At 29.4% G+C, this 25,369-nt stretch overlaps 1 protein-coding gene across 4 annotated transcripts in view; it reads left to right on the forward strand.

Moving 5' to 3' along the window:
• The window catches only part of LOC107439530 (HEAT repeat-containing protein 5B), a 126,610-nt gene extending 106,092 nt beyond the window's left edge, over window positions 1-20,518 (forward strand). For all 4 annotated transcript variants that reach the window (XM_087167004.1, XM_043052959.3, XM_087167005.1 and 1 more), the window contains 7 exons: window positions 10-166; window positions 3,044-3,159; window positions 4,983-5,267; window positions 8,742-8,957; window positions 10,763-10,914; window positions 14,224-14,449; window positions 18,626-20,518. In XM_087167004.1, the coding sequence (XP_087023130.1) occupies window positions 10-166; window positions 3,044-3,159; window positions 4,983-5,267; window positions 8,742-8,957; window positions 10,763-10,914; window positions 14,224-14,449; window positions 18,626-18,954 (1,481 nt within the window). In that variant the 3' untranslated portion in view covers window positions 18,955-20,518. The remainder of the gene's footprint in view (window positions 1-9; window positions 167-3,043; window positions 3,160-4,982; window positions 5,268-8,741; window positions 8,958-10,762; window positions 10,915-14,223; window positions 14,450-18,625) is intronic.
• Window positions 20,519-25,369: the final 4,851 nt, after the last annotated feature.

The raw sequence follows: 25,369 nt of genomic DNA on the forward strand, positions 1-25,369 counted from the left end.
CTTTTTCAGGTATCTGTCTTGAATCTCTTTGTTCTCATTATTCATCACCTGATTGTGTGAAAGTTTGCCTGAATTCTTTTATCCAACTCTTCAGCCACCCCTTGCCCTCTAAGATACTCGGACAAGACTCACAACTCTCTATAGAACTTGCCAATGTCTTGCATAGGTATGATTCCCCTCCCTTTCTTCGCCCCATCTTTAATTTTAATGATTTTCTGTATATGAGCAATTAAATAATTATAATTTTTTCTTCATTCTGATTTACAGAGCAAAATAACAAAAGTACTATGAAATAACAATAACACTTAAGTAATTTTAAGGTAAAGAACTTTCGGAATTTTCCTAAACGTAACTTCATAAAATTGACGTAAAAATAGTAAAAAAAGCATTTAAATTTTTTCTATGTTTACACAGAATGAATTAGTTCAGTGATATCATTTCAAATTTCACTGCTTTTTTAAAGTTTCAGCATATTTTTCTTGTTATAAATATTAAATATTTTGTTTTAATTTCCAAAAAAAGAAAAACTTAATAATAACAGAAAAATATGTTCAATATTTTTTGACAAAAAATAAGTATGATATTATCTGCTATTTTTGTTTGCAAAAGTCAAAATCTTTCATTTTAAAATCAAAGGATGTAAAGGATTCCATCTTATATAATATGCTTTTAATTTATATAATTACTTTTATTAACTTACTTTTACTTTAAGATGAAAAGTTTTATTTAACAGAAAATTGAACTTAACTGTTAAAAAATTATACCAATTTTAGATTATAGGTTCTACCAATTATAGGCTATATATTTTTTAGGTAATTTTTTTATGCTTTCATTTCCTGAAGAGTAGCAGGATTAAAGAGTAGTGAGAGAATTAAAAAAGTAAAAATACTTCTTTACTCATTTTAGAAAAATGAGTTTAATATTTTAGAAAAAAAAGAGGCAGCATAAGTCATTTGAAAAAGAAATAGTAATTTTAATTAATTGTGCAACAGGTTAGGATTAGACTTAATATGAAGATTAAATTTCTTGATGAAGCAAACGATCCTTTTATGAGACTTAACTAATATTCATTTTTTGTATAGCGCTTTTCATTAAGAAAGATGAATAAATTTTTCATTAAATATTTTTCATGAAACTTTTCATTTTTCTGAATACATCTATTTTATGAAGAGAAATACAAATTATTTTCATGTTGTTAATCTCAAATTTTATACATTTTTAAAGAGCTTCATCTAAGTATTAAAAATTCTGATTTAATCAAATAAATAGATTTGCTTTTAAAGAAATTAGCAACTTTGACAAACCTCCAACATAAATGTCAAGTTTCATGAAATAAGGGAAATATCACTAATGTTTAATATCTGAAAATGTACAATCAATGCAACATGCACATTATTAAAAGTGACTGTTTACTTTCCATTAATGATTGATTTTAAAGGGAATCTAAAAAAAATTTACGATGTTTATTACAGTATTGATTAGCAATAGACTCTGGATTCATTTTTGATAGCACAAAATTTTCTTTAATCACTATTAAATTAAATTTACCTTATGATTTAATTCAACAAAAAATAAAGAACATGCTCCATTTAAACTAATTTCCTCTAACCGTAATGCAATATAAAATTTGTGCAACTTACCATATTATTTAAGTAAATATTTTTTAATTGTATAGTATACCAATTTTTAATGAAATGTCTGCTTCTTTCTGAAGTAAAAATATTAACACAAATCATAATTAAGGTTTCTAATCACTTTTTATACACCTAATATTTTGTTATAATATAAAATATACGAAAGTTTTGGCTGAAATATATCTTTCGGAATTCAAAATTTTGATTATTTATTTTACAGATTAAAAATTTTAATTATTTAATCTAATTTTAGGATTAAATGCAAATAATGGATGCAACTTCGCACTAAGCAAAATTTGTCTTCACTATTTTTTTTTTAAATTTTGTGTTAAATGTTTGTTAGGAATCTTTATACTTTTATTTTCTGTGGTCACAACTCTTGATCTCCGAAACTCTTTGAATAACTTTTTCCATCTCTTTCTTTGCCCAAATTTAAGAGTTTTCTTAGTGTATTTTTTTCTATTTTAATTTATCTGAGAATTGTAATATCTTACGTACGCATTGCTCGCATCCCATCTTGTAAGAGACAGAATCGCAGCGACATGTCGACATTGTTGCAGAATGTTACAGAGTTCATGCAAAATAATTTCTCTTTTGATAAATAAAGAAATTTCCTTTTATTTTCTACTGAAATTTACAACGTAATCTTCATAAAATCACCTAATCAGCGTAAAATTTGGGTAATATGTGAATCATGCATTTAGATAATTACTTTTGGATATGCTCAATTTGCGCCGATAGTATCGTAAATCGATGTAATGTTTCGATAGTATTTTGGGCAGTTAATGATATTGATTTTCACCTGGATTTTAAATACCCCGACAAACAATATGGAAAATTCGAATCGTGCATTTGAATATTTACTTTTTAAGGTAATAATTCCATCGAATTTTTGTCAGTCATTGCTATTGATTTCTTCATAGTTTTTAAATCTGATATTTTTTATACGATATTACTTATTACGATAACCTAATCTCGCAACGAAACACGCATTGGAGGAGTCCGATTCGTCCGTTTTTATGGTAGATCTTTTTTTCGGCAATTACTACTACTGATATCTTGATTTTTAATTATTTTCTTTATTGTAATGATTTTTTACAAAATGAGAAGAAGGAAATAATTTGTGCTTTTCCCCCCTTCCCAACAAAATGCAAGAATATCACCCATAATATTAGAATAAAAAATTATGACATGTTAAATTTTAAAAAAAATTATATAATTTTTGTAAACACAGTGCTTTTGTTATTTTAAATTAGTAGCATATATGTTTGTTATTATTAAAAGTATCTTGCAGAACAATAATAGTGCTAGAGAGTTTTGTCCCACAGAAAAAAGTCTGTCTCAGGGGTCAGAAAAAATAAGTCAATCACGAACCTTTGTAATATATGAGACTCCTCCTTATTTATTAGGTTACTGCTCACAAGAGATAATCCTGAAACCCAACTTTCCATCATGAAGGTTACCGAGTTACTCGTCACCTCTCACAAAGATTTCATTGAGGGTGAAAGGAAGAAACAATTAAAAGGTAAGATCTTTCCATTGAAAGCAAAAATAATTACAAAAACTTCCTTTTGTAGAGAATGAAATGTTGTTTTAATGCTCTTTACAAGATATTAATTCCACTGTTCCCAAAAATTCATTTTAGTTGAGATTTTAAAACTAAATGAAATTTATTTTTTTTTTTCTTTCACTCCTGATAGGGTCGCTTAAAAATTAACTGCATAATGTGTAGACTACTAAAAACAACTTTGAATGTAATACATAATAATGTTTGAAATATATTTTTAAGAAATTTGTTTTTAATAATGTTTAAGTTTTAATTACAGTAAACTTCAGTCATAATTATAATGTATAAAATTGGTCTAGTTATAAGCTCAAGATTTTAAAGTGTCTTTAAAAAATCATGAACCCTGCTGAAAATTGTTTTGCCGTAACCCATGCTTTACTTTTTTGACCTTACGTAAAGAAACCGCAACATAGCATCCATTTTAGACCCATATTCAGAAACTGTTCTTAAATCTTAACATAATATGTATATTTTTGGTTGACATGATTTAATTCACTGATTTAAGTCAAATATTTTATAATTTATAAATTGATTCCTATACAGCTGTCCCCTTTAAATTGCATATCGGATAACTCGATCATACGAGTAATATTCAATGTAACCTAACTATTTTGTATAAAACTATATTTAATCTATCCTTGTTTAAACGATTATTTATAGTTGCTTAATTACATAAATAAAAGGAAAAAATATATTTTTATAAATATAAATGTTTCATTATCTAGAATGGAATATTTGTTTGTCTTTTTGTCCAATTCCACTTCAATACAGGTCAGGGGATAGTTTAAAAATGAATCAAATCTTTTTGGCAGTTTTTTAAATGAGGGCATAAGCAATTAAAGTATCAATCCTCATGTCTTATGCTTTTATTCAAGCTTCTATATATATCCAAATTTTGTAAAAAATAGAGTTAAAAATTGTTTTGCTCAAGATAAATGATTTAGACTGTTAAATGGACGCATATAATACAATTTTAATGCACATGTGGCGAGAGTTGTTATAGACAATGTCAACTTTCATCTATGAAAAGGTACCCCGCTGTAGAATCGAGTTTGCATGTCTTATATACTAGGCAATTGGAATTGTATTTTTATAGTGGTAGATACTCTACAGTACTCCCCCACCAGAGTTATATCCGTGATAGAATTTGATGAACTGATACCACTTGTTGAGTCATTGTTGTTTTTGTGCGAAGCCGGGAGAGCTGTATTAAGATCACTGTACTTTTTTAGTGCTGATAATGAGCGCTATATTAAGTTCATGGTCGTGGCAGCTCCTGTGTTGCCTTTAGCAGTCGAGTGAATACGTTTTACATTGTGTGTGATCGAGACTGAGTAGCAACAGCGTGAGGAGGTGGATAATGTCACAGTCACAAGTTGCAAGTCAACTGTTCAATGTGGACGATCCATAGAAGTAGGCGTTTTCAATTTGAAGTGGGCATTACTGCCAAGATAGGCATGTTCATATCTAAGTGGGTGATGTTCACATCACGTTCAGGGTCACCAATGGGGGGAGAGAAGTTATAGACAATGTCAACCTTCATCTATGAAAAGGTACCCCACCATAAAATCGAGTTAACGTGTCTTATATACTAGTGAAATGGAATTGTATTTTTGTAGTGGTAGATACTCTACACACAGTATATAAATATTAAAATAACTTGTTTTTCTTTGTGAGCCAAAGAAACCCACCTAAAGTCACATGTAGTTAGAACTATATATGTTGTCATTTAAAACATAGATTGTATTTTCAAAAATCTGAATAAATATAAATTCTTTTAGAGCTTGCACCTGCAAATCAAGAACCAAAAGATGTGAGCAGTGAGTTGGCGTCTCTGGGTGAAGGGGGTGAGAACGGCATCATTGCACCTGAGAAATCTGTTGTGTTTTCCCTTATGGAGAACTGTCTCTGCCTCATCATATGTCAACTGCCTCAAATAAGTCCAACCTTTGCCAGCAATACAGGGACCTCTAAATGCAGCAAAGTCCTCACTCAGGAATCTGCTTCATTAGTGTGTGCTTCATTAAAGGTTCTCGTCAAGCTTCCCATTCTCTGCTCATATGCAGGTATGCAATTCATTATTATTGAATGTTTGTTGCCACTCTGCAGGGAAAATACAGGGAATTCAAAGATCACCTAAAATAACAGGGAAAATGCAGGGAATTTTGTTTCTCATTTTTGTCTTTTTAAAAACTGTGACCACTCAAAGTGTAATCTATGAGATATTTAAGAATGATATTTCAGCTATATTATATAATATGATAGGAATTATATTATGTAGCATGAATTATATTTATTATATAATATGAATTGTATGAAACTATCTTTAATAGGGAAACATAGTTTCCAATGTAATATTATTCTATATTTCTTTTTGTTTCACTTCAATTATAATTATATTTATGAAATGTAATAACCTACAATAATAACTAAATTCAGCGATGTCAGGGATGCCAATTCACAGGGAGAACAGAGAAAACCAGGAAAATACAGAGAATTTAAAAATCACATAAAATAACAGGGAAAATGCATAGAGGTTTGATTTTTTTTCTTTATAAACTGGGAAAGTACAAGGAATTTTGTTTTATCGATAATAAAAAATATAATAAGTGGATGCTAACATTCCAATGTTCTGTTCAAGTGTAGAACTATTAACAGAGTATATGAAAGTAAACAATAAATTTTTTTCTAAAAAATCTCCCAAATTTTGGACCAAAGCTGCTAGGGGATTTTAACCCATATCTTTTTACCTCGGAGGTGAATAAATGAGTCACCTTCTTCCTGACATCTTAAAATTAAAAAATATAAACAAATAACTAAAAAATATAGTTTGTCTATAGTAAGAACTCCCCAACCATTTGTCTGTACCCCTGGCAGTGAATAGGGATATAACTATTTCAAGGAGGGGTATGGAGTCATTGTTTAGGATTTGGTTTGAGTCTGTGAGCTAAAGGGAATCTTTTTCTTCGGTCTATCCTGTTAGCCCTAGAGTAAAGAGAACTGTCCTGTTCTTGTTTTCATAACAGCAGACTTTGTGGAGTTCTTTACCGTAGACAAACTATAATTTTTAAATTTTGTTTTTATGCTTTCTTCTTGCATTTGTGTTAACTTTTTTATGTCAGAAAGTGATCAAAACTTTTCTTGCACCTTTTAGGAAACGATGTTGTGAGTTGTACTGGTATCAAGCTCAGAGCTCCAATTAAAATGAGAAAATTCAGTTCAGTTTTAAGTTCTCAAAAAAAAAATGACATTTACACATTTTGCTTATAAAGATCAGGAAAAAGTGTGCTTAGCATTTTTAAAAAGTACTTAAAGGTGTATTTCTGGTTTTCAGTTTTTAAAAGCACTTAATGTTACTTAGGTCAGGTTAGGTTAGGTTACTTAATCAGGTGTTTGTAAAAAGTGCCATGTCGATAATCACCAAGAATTTTTTTTTAAAAAATGAGGTTTTCACCAGCATAGTTCTAAACCAAAGTATGAGTTTGTTTAATCCTCTATTTATAAGTCATGGTGGCTCAGGGGATAGAGCGTTCGCTTTCAATGAGGTGAGCTGGGTTTCAATCCCAGCCATGGATGGTTGATACAAATTCTGCATCCAGCTTGCACAGACTACAGTGCTGACGTAAATATCCTCAGTGATAGACGGATCATAGGTTTGAGTCCCCTTGCAGTCAGGCTAACCGTGGGAGATTCTCATGGTTTTCCTCTCCATGTAACGCAAATGCGGGTTAGTTCCAGCAAAAGGCCTCCATGAAGGCAAATTTCTCCCAATACTTGATCCAGGAATTCCCTTGTCTTCCGGATTGAATTCAAAATTACAAGGCTACAGAGTTGAAAATTTGTAGTCATAAACCCAAAAAATTGGGCCGGCTGTTCAACGACAGTTATAAAATAAAATAGGATTTCCTACACGTCAATTCAATTTGATCATCTAGTCATTTGATAGTAATCATCTTTTCGTTCGGTAGTTACTCTTAAATTTACAAATATTTTGCATAATTGTATGAAGTGTTAATTTGAATTAATGACTCCATATATTGAATGTATTTAAAATTATGCGTAAAATGTTTTTATGGTGGTTACCGTTTTTAAAAAGTGCTTATTTTTGATTTACGTTTTTTAAAAGCCCTCAAAGGTGCTTTTTTTATTCAGGGTTTTCTTTATTCAGCTACTTAATTTTGTATCTTTGAAAAAGATATTTTTTTCTTTGTCACGTCGATTGTTGTTCTAACTTACAAAAAATGCTCGATTTTTACAATTTTCTCTGCAATGTTTATCAGAAACTAATAATTTTATCATGATTATGTTAAGTTTTTTACAATATTTTTGAATTTTGTTGATTTAATGTTTATAATTTAAAAACTTTAAACTATAGAAAAAAAATTTTATTACTGCACAAATCCTAATTATAATTCTGATTTTTTTTTTCTTGGAAAGTGATTAAAAATATTGTTATAGTTCTTAAAAAGTACTTAAAAGGTGCATATTTTTTGTTGAAAACTCTGGCTATGCACCCTGCAAGAAAAAAGTTATTTTTAAAATAATGATTACAGAAATACGAAGGTTTTGAAAACGTTTTTGCAATATTTTAATCAGGGTTTGTTGATTTAAATAAAATGATTTTTTTTATATATATTGATTTAAAAAGTTAAAAAACAGTGTTTTACATTATTGATACTTTTATTATTTTTTTTCTTAGTTTTAAAATTTATTTTAAATAAATTATTTTAAATAAATTTTATTTGAATAAATCTTCTAATATGTTTACAGTATCTTTGACATTATCAGATTTTCTATAAAGAAATTTTGTGAAAAAAAATTCCAATGAGTACATAGATTTTTTTAATTTTTTTTTATAGCTTAACTTATCTATTTTGATATAGGATTAAAAATGAATATTTTATTACAAAAATATATAGATTAAATATTTTTTTGATGAATGACTACATCTATTAACACAATCTGTTACATTTATTTTGTTATTTTAAAAATCAAGAGAAAAAAAATCACAATTTTAAATTAAAATTATGATTTGCCAATTGAAACTTTGTTTTAAAATAGTTGAAGTATTCTTTAAATTCTCTTATTTCCTTTAGTCGTTGAATTTCAATCATGCATAAGTTTCAAAATGGTTACTATGTATTATAATGAAAAATTGTTTTAGGTAGTTTGAGCTTCTAAAATATTGTTATAATATAGTTTTAATATTAATTTAATTTTGATTAAACATTTATAAGTTCTTTAATCAAAGTTCTTATAGTGTATTTGAATAAAAATTGAAAAAAATCTGATTTAAATACAAAAAAAATCTAATTTAAAAAAAATATATTTTTTAAATCAAAAAAAACCCGAAACCTTGATTTTAATTTTATGCACATAGGAAAACTTTAGCTTCATAATGTTATTGACCCTGCTTACCAAAAATAAACTTATAATTTTAATGTGTGCTGATACCTTAGAATTTTCAATTTTTAATGAAGATACTTTCAAAAGTAGCCACTGGTTGGAATATAAAATAATGATTATTAACTTTTACTCAGCCTCTGCTGGTGTGGCCACAATTGCAACTCACCTGATTGTGGGAGTGCTGAAGGAGATCACGGTGGATCAACTGCAGCAACCTTTCATCCAGACGGTATTTGCCTGCTTGCAAGATCTTTGCACCAACTCAATGGCAAAAAATGTTGCCTGCAAAAAGGAATGGATTTCTCTTCTCCAAAGTGGACTGGCTCATCTCTCACATTTTTCTCAAACTAGTAAGGCATTTCTACAATCTATCGTGTATTAATGTGTCGTTTTTTACAAGAAAATATCATTATTTTTTTACTATGGTACACTAAAGCTGGACTAGATGCACTAAATTATCAGGGTTCTAATATTCCATCTATTTTGTTTAGCACTTCTATTGTTTCACTAATTTCAATATTTATGGATGATAGCTCCTTCACTTTACATTTAATATGCTCTTGTATAAAATGTCTATATCAGGGATCTGTCTAGGTTTTTCTGAGATTTTGTGAAAATTAAAAATTTTATGAAAAAAATCAACACAAAAATGGGGTGAAAATATGGAATCATCGTCTCTTACGGGATAGAAAAATAAGATTTTAAGATAAAGTATTTTGCGAAACTACTGTTTTTTATTTAGTTGAATTTTTGAAAGTACCGCTAAACGGTAGTAAAATTGGCCTGGACAGACCCCTGTATATGCAGTCAGCTTTGGCTTTGCTTTTTCACAACTTTCCTATAGTTATATGTACCAGGTGCATCGGTCTTCTTCATGCAACGCATCACCTGTTTATTATAATGAATCCACGGATTTCTTTCCCGAGCTATTAGAGAAGAACGTGTCTCAAAGACATGCATGCATTCATTGATATCCGCCTATGTTTCGATCACAAATATTGTCTCAATTTACACCTCAGTCAAGGCTGAAGGAAATAAAAGATATCCCCTCTGACTGGATAACATAAATTTTAATTAAAAAATATTCTTGAAAACTATATAGTAGAGAATTGGAAGTGTTTTTTTTTTTTGTAGTTGTCGATACACTACAGTACTCCCCCCTCCATATCTGTGATAGAATTTAATAAACGGATACCACTAGTTGATTCATTGCTGCTTTGTGAGAAGCTGGGAAAGCTGTATTAAGTTCACCGTACTTTTGAGTGCTGTATTAAGTTCCCAGTTGTGGTTGCTCTTGTGTTGCCATTAGCAGTCGAGTGTGTGCAGAATCCCGTTATGTGTAAATGAAACTGAGTAGCAACAGCGCAAGCAGGTGGATAATGTCACAGTTACACGTAGCAAGTCAACTGTTCATTGTGGACCATCCATTTTAGTAGGCGTGTTCTAATCGAAGTAGGAGTTTCTGTGAAGGTAGGCGTGTTCACACCATGTCCGGGTCACCAATCTGAGGATAGTTTTTTCCAAGAATGTCAACCTTCATCTATGTAGAGGTTCCCCAACATAGAATCGTTTTAACATTTCTTTTATACTAGTGAATTGAAATTGTATTTTTTTGTAGTTGTTGGTACACTACAGGTAGTTTTATTATAAATCTTAGTTTAAAAAAATTATATTAAACATGAATAGTACATAAATTGATGTCTTGTTATCGAGTTTTCGCGCATTAAATTTTCAGGGTTTTTCTCTTGTCACAATTACCCTTGATAATTCAAACAAGTTACGGTTGGATTATTTCTTTACCGCATAATTCTACCAAAATTTGTTTGTGTTTCGACATTTGACTTCAGTATTTACCTGAAATCAATTAAATTGTTTCTGCAGTTGAAAGAGACATTTCTCGCACAATCCCCTTAAATTAAAAGTTGCAATTGAAAAAAAGCAGTAAATGCTTCATCATAGATTTTAAGTGGATTATCTTTTGCTATTGCTATCAACTTAGCAATAGAAATTAAAGAAACTGGTAAAAATAAAAAATTATTTTTAAATTTTTTTTTGTTAATAAGTAATGTCTGAAACAAAAATGCCAACTATATAATAATCTTGATTTTGAATGTTTTTTTTTTGTTGCTTTTATTGTACTAAGATGTGGTTTCAGGTTCCAATCCTAATGAGGTAGAGAAGTACATTGCTGTCTCATCCATCACTGTCTACATCACATCAGCTCCTCGTGAGGTTGTCTGCCCTCCCAACTTGCGTCAACACTGTATCAATATATTTACACACGCACTTCAACAGGAAAACTCCATTGTAAGACTTCATTTTTTTATTTTTGTTACCAGCATTAAACAGACAACTCTTTTGTGAGTTTACGACTATCGTGTTAATTTTATTTTATAACCGTCATCGAACGGTCGACTCAACGCGACTTCTAATGTTCGACTCCGTAGCCTCGTAATTTTGAACCCGATCCAGAAGACGAGGAAACTCCTGGATCGAGTATCAGGAGAATTTTGCCTTTGTAGAAGACTTTTTTGGCGGAACTAACCCGCATTTGCTTTACATGGTCTGGAAGAAACTGGGGAAAAATGGAAAAAACTAAACATGTCCAATCTGCTTGTCCTACCTTAAGTGTTATAATAATTGCTTAAATTTAAGCAAATTAAATTCTATATATTAATACTAAACTCAGTGATGCAAAAGTCCATAGAAGGCCAAGGCTTACTCTGCTCATCACATTTTTTTTTTCCGTTGGGCTCTAAGGTGCAAGAGCAGATGTTCCAGGAAGATGGTCAGCTCAATGAAGAACCAGTGTTCCCCAGGTTCCCAAGTTCTCAAACCCCCTAGGTTCCCAAGCATGCTTGGTATTGGTATTTTATTGACCCACTGAAGGGATGAAAGGTTGAGTCTACCTTTCTCGGCCCAAGAAAACAAATTAAATTTTATATAGTACCAGAAAACTAAAAATTATTCACACAAAGATTTTACGAAAGATAACTATTTTGGGCTGGGATAGCCTGGTTAGTAGGGCACTGGGCCCATGTCCAAGAGGTCTTGGGTTTGATCCCAGTCGGCTGAAGAAAATGGTGACTGATGCACGTTAAATCTGTCAAGTCACAAAGTCTTCCATGTTCCCATTACAAATCATACCTCTGGGCTTACTGATCCAGGAGTTTTCCTTGCCTTCTGGATTGGTTCAAAATTACAAGGCCATGGAGTTGAACATTAGTAGTGATAAACCCAAAAGGTTGGTCGGCTATAAAATTAAAAGATATAAAATATTATTTATTTTAGTTTTCTGTAGTATTTTATAATCCTTCAATCATATGACGTGAGAGTCAATTTAAGTATTCATTCTTAAAATTATTTTATTGTAAGAAATTATATACTATTTGTAGTTGGTTCAGACTTTAATACATAAGTTGGGATTTGTTAATTTAGTTACAGTAAAATTTGATTATGATAAAACAGTTTGTATAATTATGAATTAAGATTTCACTCTTCTCATTAATGTAAAACATAGAATAACTATAATTATTTTAATTACTTTAGAAATTTATTTTGCTTTCCAATTGTTGCTTTTTAGTTTATACATATTTAAAAATGATGAGAACAAATAAGCTTCCACCATTTTCTATCAAACATTAGCAGTTTACTGTAAAAAAAATTGGTCGATTTTTTCCCATTATCTTTTATTCAAAGCATTATTAGTCACTGCTTTTATACTCCCTCTCTCTCTCTTATACTCCCTCTCTATAACTCTTTTATCTTTTGAGGAGGAATCGACCCATTCTTTGAAATGATTTCTGCTCAGACAGTGTCATCGACTGGAAAAGAGGTGATAAACTGAAGGTCTCTCGAATACACTTTCCATTGAAGTGTTTCCAAATAGCAGAATCAATTTTCATATTATCTTTTATTCAAAGCATTATTAGTGACTGCTTTTTCCCATTTTTTGGGGGAGGATACTCCCCCCTCCTCTTTCTCTCTTATACTCCCTCTCTATAACTCTTTTATCTTTCGAGGATGAATCGACCCATTCCTTGAAATGATTTCTGCTTAGTGTCATCGACTGGAAAAGGTGATAATCTGAAGATCTTTCGAATATGGGTTTTCCAAATAGCAGAATCAATTTTTATGCTAAATCGACGTTCAGTGTCTCTTGGCTTCAGTTTGAATGGAACCCAACTTTCTTGTTTTTGGATCATTCCCAACAATTTTAAATGATGTGATATTGCTTTCTGAGTCACTTGTAATGTAAGAGCAAGTTCTTTTTACCTTTGGGACGAATCTTCTTCCAATAATTCTTCCAATTCCTTGTCTACGTACAATTTCAGCCATCCACTGCATTTTTTGTCTTCCACGTCAAACTCACCATTTTTAAACCACCCACGACAACTTCTCTCACTTAAAGCAGCTTCGCCATTTGCTTATATGAGCAACCAATGCTTCTCAGCTGCAGATTTCTCCAAATTAAAAAGTAAATGAAAAGTTCCCGCAAAAGGAGCTTTTTTGGCCCAAAACATGAAATTTTTGCACGAAAACAATTACATAATGCTTATACGGAATCGCCGATTCTTTAAGGTTTTGCTGTTAACAGATGGACTAACTTACAATAAAACGTTTGACGCCAGTCGATATCTTCATAACCTTCTGGTAGTGCCATCTTTTGACGAATGGCGGGAACTTATTAGTACACCCAGTATATTAAATAGTTTAGGAATTAATACTATTATCTAAACTTGGTTGCATTTTTACTATGTTCAGGGTATCTGCGTACCTGGAAAGTCATGAATTTCGGTATAGAACAAAATTTCGCATGAAATGTCATGATTTTAACTATTTTTTTTAAAAAATATCACGGAAAGTCATGGATTTAGGTCCCCGAAAAATCAAATTTTTAAAATGAAATTCCCATTCCCCCCATTTCATGGTGTTCTGAATATCTGAATTTGTAACAAAATCCCCACTCACAGTCATATTTTAATAAAATATAAAATATTTTTATCATGTTCTTTAAAAACTATAGTGTGCTTTTTAAAAACTGAAAGAAAAAGCATCATTTTTATAGTGAATTATCTTTTAAACTTCTGTGATTTCAGAGTTTTTGTTATTATAATTTTTTTTTATCAATTTCAAATTCTAGCTGAAGCAAGCTAGTGATTGACAAATTTTTCTTATCCCGAAATAAGAGCAGGAAAATCAAGAACATTTCTTTCCTTTCCGACGAACAAAAAAAGTATCTTTAGAATATAATACTGCAGAAAAAAAAGAAGAAAATATTGCTTGCTTTTCTATTTTTTTTACTTTTTTTACTGTTTCAACTCTTTCTCTACTCTGTTTTTTAAATTTAAAGCCCATAAATATGAAGATGCAGATTATAGCGGTTTTGGTTCTACCTATTATTTCATTTCTATTACCTTCTTTAAATTTATTGTTGTGTTTTTGTGAAGAAAATAGTAACTTTGGTTAGTCATGAAAAATTCTTAGAATTAGTCATGAATTTGAAAATCTAAAATGTAGTAGATTCCCTGTAGGAATTAATACTGTTATTTAAACTTGTTTGCAATTTTACTATGTTTTAATATTTCTGTTTAAAAAAGGAAACTTGTTTTTCAGGTTCAGATCAAAGCAATATCCTGTCTTCACTCCATCTTTCTTCATCCTGATATGGTTGTTGTTGGACCTTACATTCATTCACTTTGTCCAAAACTCATTGAGCTGGTCAGTCAGTTCTCTACCGAGTTGACCTCCTTAGATTTCTTTCCTGAAAACAAAGTGAATGCTATAAAGGAATTGGTGGTGACCCTCAAGGTCCTGGTAGACATTGCAGCCAATGATAAGAGTGAGTACTTTTTGAAGTGATTTATTTTTACAGTGGCTCAGGTAGCAGAATTTATGAAGAAAATTTTATCTTAATTAATCCTCATTAATCTAAATTTGTCTGTAACAGGGTGCGTAGCATTTTTGAAAAGTGCTTAAATGTGCTTATTTTTTATTTAAATTTTTTAAAAGCTCTTAAAAGTGCTTTTTTTGATTTGGGGTTTGTAAAAAGTACTTAATTTTTTATTTTTCTTTTGAAAAATAAAAAATTAAGTACTTTTCAGATACTAAAATAGTTTTCTTTGCCGTATCGATTGTTGTTCTAAATCGCAAAAAATGCATGATTTTCAAAATTTTATCTGAAACTAGTTATTTTATCATGATTATGTAACGTTTGTGAAAATGTTTTTGAATTTTATTGATCTTGTGTTCATAAATTAAGAACATTAAACGATAGAAGGGAAAAAAATTATTTACTACACAAATCCTTATAAGAATTTTTTTTGGAAAGTGATTAAAAATACTTTTTTAGTGCTCAAAAAGTGCTTATTTTTTGTTGAAAAATCTGGGTATGCACCCTGTGTAATTCACTCAGACAGAGGTTATTATAATTTGTCCTATGTGAAGAACTCCGGAACCCATTCGTCCGGAGTAGTGGCAGTGACTATAGTTATGCGGTTTAACCATTTCAAGTTCATTATTTAGGACAGGGTCGGCAAGAGACTCGGGGGAAAAAAGAAGCTCCCCTCTTTGAAATATGCTATTTCTTGTTTCGATAGCAGTAGGGTTCTCACAGGTCAGGTAGAACAGATATTGTCATTGTGTTTTATTTTAAATCCAAAAATCAGGGAAGGTAGCAATTTTTTTTACAAAAACCTACAATATTCCCTGGAAAATAACCAGTCTTAAAATTGTCAGTTATTGAGATCCGAGTTAAATAATTTTAACATCTATTACAATTATTTGTCATGAAAATTTCACATTTTAGTCTAACTGAAATGTTCCCTTCCACATTTAATATTTTTTACACAGAAAATATAATATTTCACATGACAAATAAAGGAATCTAAGTTTTCTGATGAAAATAGGGTCTCAATTTTCATTGAAGTTTACCTGGTATACCTGGAAAAGTCAGGAAATTTTATTTTTCTGAAATTGAGTGGGAACTTTGCACGCGGCGTTAGACTTTGTGGCAAGGGGAGTTCTCTAAATAAACAAACTATATGAACTTCAATTAACAGATTTTAAGACATTAAGACATTCAATTAAGACATTTAAAATTTATCCATTTAAAATTTATGTCAGCGAAACTTTATTTGAATGAATAATGGTACTAAAAAAATATGTTGAAATAAATCTTTGTATAAATCTGTAATTAAATAAAACAGAAAGAAAAGTTCTCTGTGTACTCTCAATTTAGCTTTTATAGTTTTGATTCGAAACAAGTTTAGAGATGTTTAAAAATGGAATTTCAGCAATTTTTCTTAGTTTTTAAGTAATCTGCAGGTGCTGTTATAATTTTCAGCATCTGCTACCATTCTGAAACTTTTCTGCTACCAGAGTCAAAACTTGTAACCAGGGTTTATATTTGTTTTGTTTTTTTATTTAACAAAAAAATCAGATTTGTTTTACTTAAACCGGATATTTTTATATATTTATTTCTGCTTATTCTTAGTTAAATTTTATAATTATAATTGGTATGTTATTAAAAAATATATAATAACAATACATTTCAAACTATTTCACTACCTTAAAAATTGTTTAATACAAGCAAATGTATCATTAAAATTTATTGAAAACTGATTGGAAATTTGTTATTATTGAAATTGGCAACGGTTTTTATCTCTTTTGAGAAGTTTACATTTTTAAAAATGTTAATTCAATTGTTAAGTTTTAGGTTTGATATCATTTTTCTCTGAATATTTTTTTTTCATTTATTCATATTTTTATCATTTAATGCTGCAATTTGAAGTGCTGAAATCTCAACTAACTATGAATTTAAAACTGTAAACTATTGAATTGAATTACTCAATATTTAATTGTCAATAGGAAAAGCGCTATTCTACATCGTGATGACAAAAGCCAAACCCTAAGAAAAATTGATAAAATGGGGTGGCAGTTATTACCTCTCTCACCATATTCACCTGATGTTGCACCTTTGTATTTTTTTATTCTGATATCTGTAATATAGTGGCGAAAAATAAAATGTTCATACTAGATGGCAAATAGTTGTTGAAAATGAGGTTGATTGCAACATTAACTAAAAAGTAAATAAAGAAAATTATCTCTTAAATTACTTTTCCTTCCCTCTAAGGCATTTTATTATTTTATTTCGTAACTAACAATTGTTGAACAGCCGATCCAATTTTGGGTTCGCGGCTGCTAATGTTCGATTCTGTATCCTTGTAATTTTGAACCCAATCCAGAAGACAAGGAAGCTCCTGGATCAGTACCCCGAGAGGTATGATTTGTTAAAAGAACATGGAGGACTTTGTGACCCGACAGATTTAACACGCATTAGTCACCATTTATTACGCAGGGAGTCTTCGGCTGGCAGGGTTTGGACCCACGACCTCTTGGACATGTACCCTACCAACTAGACTATCCTGGCCCTTTCCCTTTAAGGTATATACAGAATTTAGAATTGACATCAGTAGGAGGAGATTTGCATTAATGAGATTCTATTTCATAAATCATGGATCCTTGTTTATTTATTTTTTTTTAAAGGATGTACTGAGAAGTAACTCAACATAAATTTGAGGGATAATTTAAAAACTCATTTTATATAATATCTCACAGTTCTGATGAATATCATTAACTGCATAACTGCAATTTTTTTTTAATTTGATTTTTATAAAAATTATTTTGAATTTGGCTGACAAATGTAAGATTTTTTGAGGTAATGATTTAAAGGAAATATTTAAATTTAATTTTTTTCTCATTTTCTAATGAAAGCTCTTATAAAGTGCAATAATGCTAAATACTATTTAATAATATTGTCTCTGAAATACTTAATATATATTATTAATACAAACTAATTACTGAGTAAATCAAATCATATGTCTTTTTCCCCAAGCTCAACTCACTCATGAATTTGTTAAGACCTAATTGTCAGTTAAATATCAAATGTAGAATAAATTTAAATGCGAAAAAAATTCTAAATTACTTTTAGTTGAGCAAGTCTTTCTTCATTATTTATAGGCACAAACTACATATTTAGCAAGTATTAAAAGTATTTGTATTTAACTAAACAAAAAACTAAATAAAGGTATAGTTAAAATATGCTTTTTAAACTGCAATTTATTTTGTGTACGGCGAATGAAAAGTTGTAATTTAAAATTTTCACTTTTATTTGTGTGCAGTTTCTTTCTTATTTTTTAGTTTATTTTGAAAATCATATATTTTACATTCCTCCCTTAGAATAATAAGAGGAGGGATTTTTTTTTAAAAAAAATCGTAATTTAAATCTGAAGCAAAGGCCATTTAAATATTACATAAGCATAATTCCAGTAATTTTAGGTCCCTTCTGCCCAAAAAACAAATTGAAATCCCGTCTCCCCTTGATGCTTAGGTAATTTTTGAATATTGTGTATAGCTGCCAACTCTACTGGATTTTCCAGTAGACTAGTTTCTCCTGGTCTACTGGTTTAATACAAATTCTCCTGGTTTTTGTACATTTTAGAAAATTCCCTAAAATTGAGTAAGTTTCCAAAAAAAAATCCCTATTGAAATAAGATTTTTGCACAGATTATTGCTTGTTTGAATATTAAAATAAGTATTACATCTATTATAAAGTTAGCCTCATTTATGAAAATTAGTTTAAAACTTTGTTTGTCCTAAAATGTTCTGTTTATTTTAATCAGAACTCCCTTTTTAAATAATTAAAAAAAATCTATTAACTATCTCTGATGAATTAAATGCCAATTACTATTCAAAATTATGAGTAAATGTAATGCATAACATTTCAAGTTCATTTGTTGTCCATCTTAACTGGAAAGCAGTTTTTCTATTTTGATGACTATAAAAATCCCTAAAATTCCCTATGTGTATTTAGTACATTATGCAACAATTATCGTGAAATTTATATTTCGTAAAATCTACTGGATTTTTTCCTATCCATGTTAGCAGTTATGATTGTGCAAATTTAACCCTTTTTCAAACATGAATTGCTTCGCAATAACATCTGCTCTTCTTTCAGAACTGGTGATTGTTGGCCTGTATGTTCCCACACTTGTCACCCTCTTGCTGGACCCCGATTCCCCCCAACAATCTTTCTCACCTGCGAGGCTAGCAGTTCACGAGTGTGCGCTCCAACAACTAATGAAGATAGGACCGCAATACCCACACGAATTTCGAACGGTGGTGGGCTGCAGTGTCCGTCTGAAGAACCGCATAGAAGCCTGTATACGCATTGCCCAAGCAGGATCCTCCAACTTCAATAGAGACAATTCTTCCTCTCAAACACAGACTTCCTCCTCCTCTCCCACCATTAAACTCAAAATGGATTTCAGTAATTTTAGTAGATGAAAAAAGTCATAAAAGTTATTTCTTTTTTTTTTTTTTTCAAGGGCAGAAATGTGTATTTTTCAGACTTTTTGAGAATATTCTGTTAATAACTACTACTTTAACTAATAGGCGTAGCATAATGTGGTGTGTGGAGTACCAAAGCATTTGAAACTCGATATTTATCTAAACTTACTTATAACAGAATTTGTTAGTTTTTATCTGAAAATTCTTTCAATTAAAAATTGTAACTTTTGTGTTTTATTTATGAACTGAAAGAAATTATATATGTTATGCTTGAAGAATTATATATGTTATGCTTTATTATGTTATGCCCCCATGGCAGAATCACGGCGACATTGTGACAGAATGTTAGAATTCTTGCAGAAAGATTTTTTTTTTTTTTTGAAAAGTAAAAATAATAATTACTTTTCTTTTCTACAGTAATTTATGCGTAATATTTGAATCTTGTACAGTAGGGAACCGATTATCCGGAACCATCGGGACCATCGCTATTCCGGATAACTGATTTTTCCGGTTTTCTGAATTGCTACAAAAAGCCGTTTTTTTTTATTGTTAAACCCAACTAAAAAAAAAATTTTGGAAATAATCTTAAAAAGAAGAAAAAAACGATGAAGTAATATTATTCCAAATGATTGAATAATATGAATGGTTAATAATGATTATTTCCAAAATGAGGGTAGGGTAAAAATCTTTCAAAAAAGAAAGAAAAATCCTAAAATCTTATGAGGGAAAAAAAAAAATTTTTTTAAAAATGGCAGGAAAATTCCTTGAATTTCGTTCCGGTTTTTTGGTTTTCCGGTTTTCTGATTTCCGGATAACGGGTTCTGTACTGTATTTAGATAATCTCTTTTTGACGCTCTCAATTTACGATGATAGTATGGAAAATCGATGTAATGTTTTGATTGTGTTTTCGGCAGTTATTGATATTGATTTTCACCTGGATTTTAAATATCCCGATATATTTTTACCGATGTGTCCGAAATATCTGAGTATTTACTTTTTAAGGCAATAACTCTATCGAACTTTTGGCAGTTAATGCTATTAACTTCTCCACAGTTTTTAAATCAGATATTTTTTATCAGATATTATTTATTACAACAACGTAATCTCAAAACGAAATGCGCATTTGAGGAGCCCTATTTGCATGATTTCTTCGTCAATCTCTTTTCGGCAATTACTACTACATATTTCATGATTTTTAATTATTTTTATTATTGTGATGATTATTTACAAAATGCAAAGAAGAAAAATAATTTGTGCTCCTCCCCCACCCCCTTACAAAATGCAAGAATATCACCCATAATATTAGAATAAAAAATTATTAGTTTTGTTAAAAAAAATATTACATAGTTTTTTTTTTGTAAACACGGCGCTTTTGTTATTTTAAATTTTTAACATATATGTTTGTTATTATTAAAAGTATCTTGCAGAAAGATAATAATGATAGGGAGATTTGTCGCAGATAGCTCGAAAAAATTCTGCCGCAGGTGTTATGCCTAAAGAATTATATGTAACCTAAAATAAACAATCTATTTTCTTTAAAAATTAAAAAAGTGTGCCCCCCCCCCATGAAAAAAAGCTCTCTCAGGCCACGCCTTGGATTTAACTGGATCTAAATTTATTTTGAGACATTTATGTGTAAACTTCGTTAATTTCATTTCATTTCTTAATAGTCGCAGTTATTTTTAGAGCTCACTCTTTGACTTTGTGAACATTTTGCAAGTCAAGCTGTAATGATTAAAGTTATATAGTTTTGCATTTGATAGCAAACTCATCTTGGTCTTTTATTTAAAATAAAATGTTACGATTTTGAAATAAATTCAAAAGACACTTTTATATGAACCTATTAGTGTTAACAGTCCCCTTTAGAAATTGCACTGTAAGCACACAGGAATTATTTATAGTATTTATTTAATTTATAAATTTTATCGGTTACAGTGTAGAATGTTGCAGCCCTAAAAATGTTAAAATTGACCCAAATACAGTTTTTTGCATTGTCAAAAAGAAAAATAGTTGTTTGTTTAACTATACATTAATTTTTATCTTACAAAAATTTTGTTAAATGTAATTTTCTTGTAATTTCTCATAATTATACTCTTTTTATATATACATTTTACTTTTTCACGATGTCTCAAATTTTTAAAATAACAGGAATGTTTTATTCATGATATTTTGTAATATATTTTTCTATTTTGTTTCTTGATATTGAAATTTAATATGCAAATTATTGTCTAAAATTTCTGATTTTGTCATTTATTTGTTAAAAGCAGAATCAGGACAAAATAACATTCCCACCAAAATCACTTTTTTTTGTCGACTAAAAAAAGAAAAGAACCCATTTAGCACCCCCCAACTACATTTTTTTCATTGAGTAAACATCAATCTACAGCTTTTTTTCAAACTTTCTAAAATGTAGCTTCGGACGCTGAATTTTTTACAGGAGTTTAACAAACATTATAACATGCAAACATCATTTTAATGCAATTACTTTTGTAAAATAACAGTAAGAGCTTTTATAATTTAATTTTCTTTAAAGCTAAAAGTTATAGAAGAAAAAGATACTATAATGATGATTTTAATGATTTGAAATAGTTTCAAATAGGCCCTTTTTGAAATTAAATTAGTTCAAAGAAATTGAAAAATAAATCATAGTTTTTAAAATGAGAAAGAATTTAATTAAAAAGTGACTGAATTTTATTCAGCCGTGATGGGATATTTATTTTTTTTTAAATTATTTTGACCCCAAAAAAATATAAAATGTTTTCCAATATTCAAATGTATGAATTAAAGCAAACCAATTATCAAATTTTAACTTCATAGGTTTATTAAAAATAGAGTAACTAGATGAAAAAATTTCATTTGTGAAGGACAAATTTCAAACACTATTTTGAATAAATAACTTTAAACAAAATACTTGAGTTTGCAACCAGTTTTGAAAATAATTATGTTATTTTTTGTTTTCAGTATTTTTGCTGTGACTTTGTTAGCTTTTGAGCATAATCTTATACTTGGTGTCAAATTTCTCCAAATAGAATAGGTCATAATATATATATATATGTGTGTGTATATATATATATATATATATATATATATATATATATATATATATATATATATATATATATATATATATATATATATATATATATATACATATATATATATATATGTGTGTGTATATAGATATATATATATATGTATATATATATACATATATATATATGTGTGTATATATATATATATATATATATATATGTATATATATATACATATATATATATGTGTGTATATATATATATATATATATATATATATATATATATATATATATATATATATATATATATATATATATATATATATATATATATATATATATATATATATATATATATATATGATACTGTGAATGACCGAAATGGATGGTTGTTGACTTCCAGTGAATGTTGACAATCAAATAGTCGTTTTGATAAGTGTCCGAAATATATACTAATTTCAGTTAAGTGCCACTGCTTGGTATGCCCAACATCAATGTTTTTAAAGTTCAAGTACCACAGCCCAGGGCCAGGAGAGCCTGGTTGGTTGGGCACTGGACCCATGTCCTAGAGGTCGTGGGTTTGATCCCCATCAGCTGAAAACTCCCCGTGTAGTAAATGGTGACTGGTGCACTTTGAATCTGTCGTGTCACAAAGTCCTCCATGTTCCCATTACAAATTATACCTCTGGGGGTACTGATCCAAGAGTTTCCTTATCTTCTGGATTGGTTCAAAGTTACAAGTCTACGGATTTGAACATTAGTAGTCGTAATCCCAAAATTGGGTCGGCTGTTCAACGACAGTTGTAAAAAAAAGTACCCCTGCCCAGTATGCATTTAACCGGTACACTGAACACTGATGTTTCTCCTAATCTATCCTCGGCAGATATTAAAATATCGAATAAATATAATTATATCAAGGAATAAAGTAATATCAAATCGGCTATAACAAATATTTCCGACATTCACCAAAGATTGTTGACATTCACCGGTGAAAGTTCACATTCTTTTGATTACGGTCATTCACAGTAACATATACATTTAAAAATCGAAAATTTTGTTAGGAAAAAGCCATCGACTCCTTAAGTTTTCTTTCTGATCATAGATCTTTTTTGTTAAAAATTGAATTTTGCTTCACTTTCTCTAATTTTATGAATTTTTTTAAAAAATAAAGAACTCTCTGTAATGGGCGTTAGTATTATGTAACATCTGCAATACCAATTTTTAAATTTCAAAAATTTTTAAACTTACTTAAGTTACTGGAAATTGGAGACTTTTATAATTAACAGAATTTACTTATGATAAACATGTTGACAGAAGTTACTTTATTAACAAAAAATTACATTTTTGACAAAATTAAACAGACTCCATGACTTTATTTTGACAAAAATTATTAGAACTGATGGAATTTTTTTAAAAAAATTTTCTCAATGAGTTGCATTCATCCCCACTTAATTGTTTATCGATTAATGAGTTGTAGAGAATTAAGAAAAGTAATTGTTAGATTTTCTGTATTGTGCTTTAAAGAATGTTACAATTTCATTGCTTGTATGTGATATTGAGTAATTATGAATTGAATAATTTGTGTACTAGAAAATTTTTTTTAATTTGTAATTATTTTTTTTATAACAATGAAGTTTTAGTGTATAAAATAAAGTTGCTATTATTGCTTATTCTTTGTGGAAAAGTAAGAAATTAAGATAATCATAGTATTTTTCAAGTGATATTGACTTTATTATAATATTTTTACGTAGAAATATCGTTTTTTGATCATCACTATAATTTGTTTTAAACCAGGTCGCATACATAATTTAATCATGCTTAGAAGGTGTACTAGTTTAATAATTGTGACATAAAATGAAAAGTATTATCTGCAAAAAAAGGTTTAATGAAACATTGTTCTGCTGAAAAATGAAAATTTCTTACATTCTTATTATATTGGTAAAAGGTTTCTATTTGCAGACAAAATCAAACTTAAATGAAATTGGTTTCTGTTAAAGGAATATCATAGTGTCATTAAATGACAGTATAGGTTCTATTAAACCATGTGTAAAATTATGCCGAAATTCAATATTAAGATGTTGAGAGAAACACTTTTAAACTTTTAAAACCTATTTCTCGCATAAATTTAACCTTTTCAGTTTAAAATTATTATCTAGTGTAAAACTATCCTTAAACTAGAAGATGTTAAGTCCTGTGTTACTTTGTATTTTTTATATGATGATGAGAAAATGCCATTTCAAGAATGAAAAAGTATTCAAAAAAATTCTTCAGCGTTTTGAATATGTGTTTCATTACGTATCTGCTTTAACTCATTAGTGACTTTTAAGTGTTGTTATTTTTTCAAGTGATAGAAATATGTCTTTATATTATAAGATAGTATAATAGGTACTATCAGTGTATGTTGATTATTCCCATTCATGAAATGCCAAAATTAAAAGACACGACCTGCTCATATGAGATCCACTATCGTTGACCCCCATTTTCATTTATATAGACCTTAGAGGAGAGATTTATGTAAAGAGAACCAGTCCCTCTTCCTTTGTTGCAAAGAACATTGTCCCCAGTGAACCCTATCCCCAGTCTTTTACTATGGAGGAGGATTGCCGAGCTTTGTTTTAAACAATAAAATTCAATAAAAGTGGTCGAATACTGCTGTGAAGAAAAATTCATAAAAGGAGGAAGTTTTACATTTCACAAATAAGATTTTTATACTCTTATAATACTGAAAGAAAACACAAATAATTAAATTCGAAAAGGATAAAACTTCTTTGAAAAAACGCGCTAAGAGGCTAAGATGGTTTTGTATAGAGGTCCAGGAAAAACCTGGACCTCTATACAAAACCATCGGGGTACTGAGGGAGATATTTTAAGCATTTGCTTCTCCCTCAATTAGAAATGGTTTTGTTTTTAATGGCTACCGAGGCCGGTACCCCCTGAAGACGTCGGCTTCGGTGGTCATATTTTTATTTTTATTTCATTCGTTTCTTGTATTTATACTCTTTTTCACTTTTAAACATTTATTTGCAATTTTGTATGTTAGCAAGTTAGGTTATGGAATGAATTAAATTGATTTTTAACTAACAAAATAGCTATTATTTTTTTATATTTTTATTTAACTTAATAGATTATAAGTAACATTTAACAGTTATAACAATTATAAGTAACATTTATTAGTAGTTAACTCTTGTTGGTATTTTCATTACAATTAAATTTCATATTGATATAAATATTCTGATATTTTCACTGCTTTTTTGATGTAGCACGTGCATCGGATTTGGCGCATTTTTTTCATGCCAATATTTTGCAAACAAATCGCTTTTTATTTTCGCTCTGTAACCTATATTGATGCGTTGAAATATATATTTTCTTTTAATAATT

The sequence above is a fragment of the Parasteatoda tepidariorum genome, chromosome 7, assembly GCF_982258835.1.
Source record: "Parasteatoda tepidariorum strain Cologne lab strain chromosome 7, Ptep-v5.0, whole genome shotgun sequence".
NCBI lineage: Eukaryota > Metazoa > Arthropoda > Arachnida > Araneae > Theridiidae > Parasteatoda > Parasteatoda tepidariorum.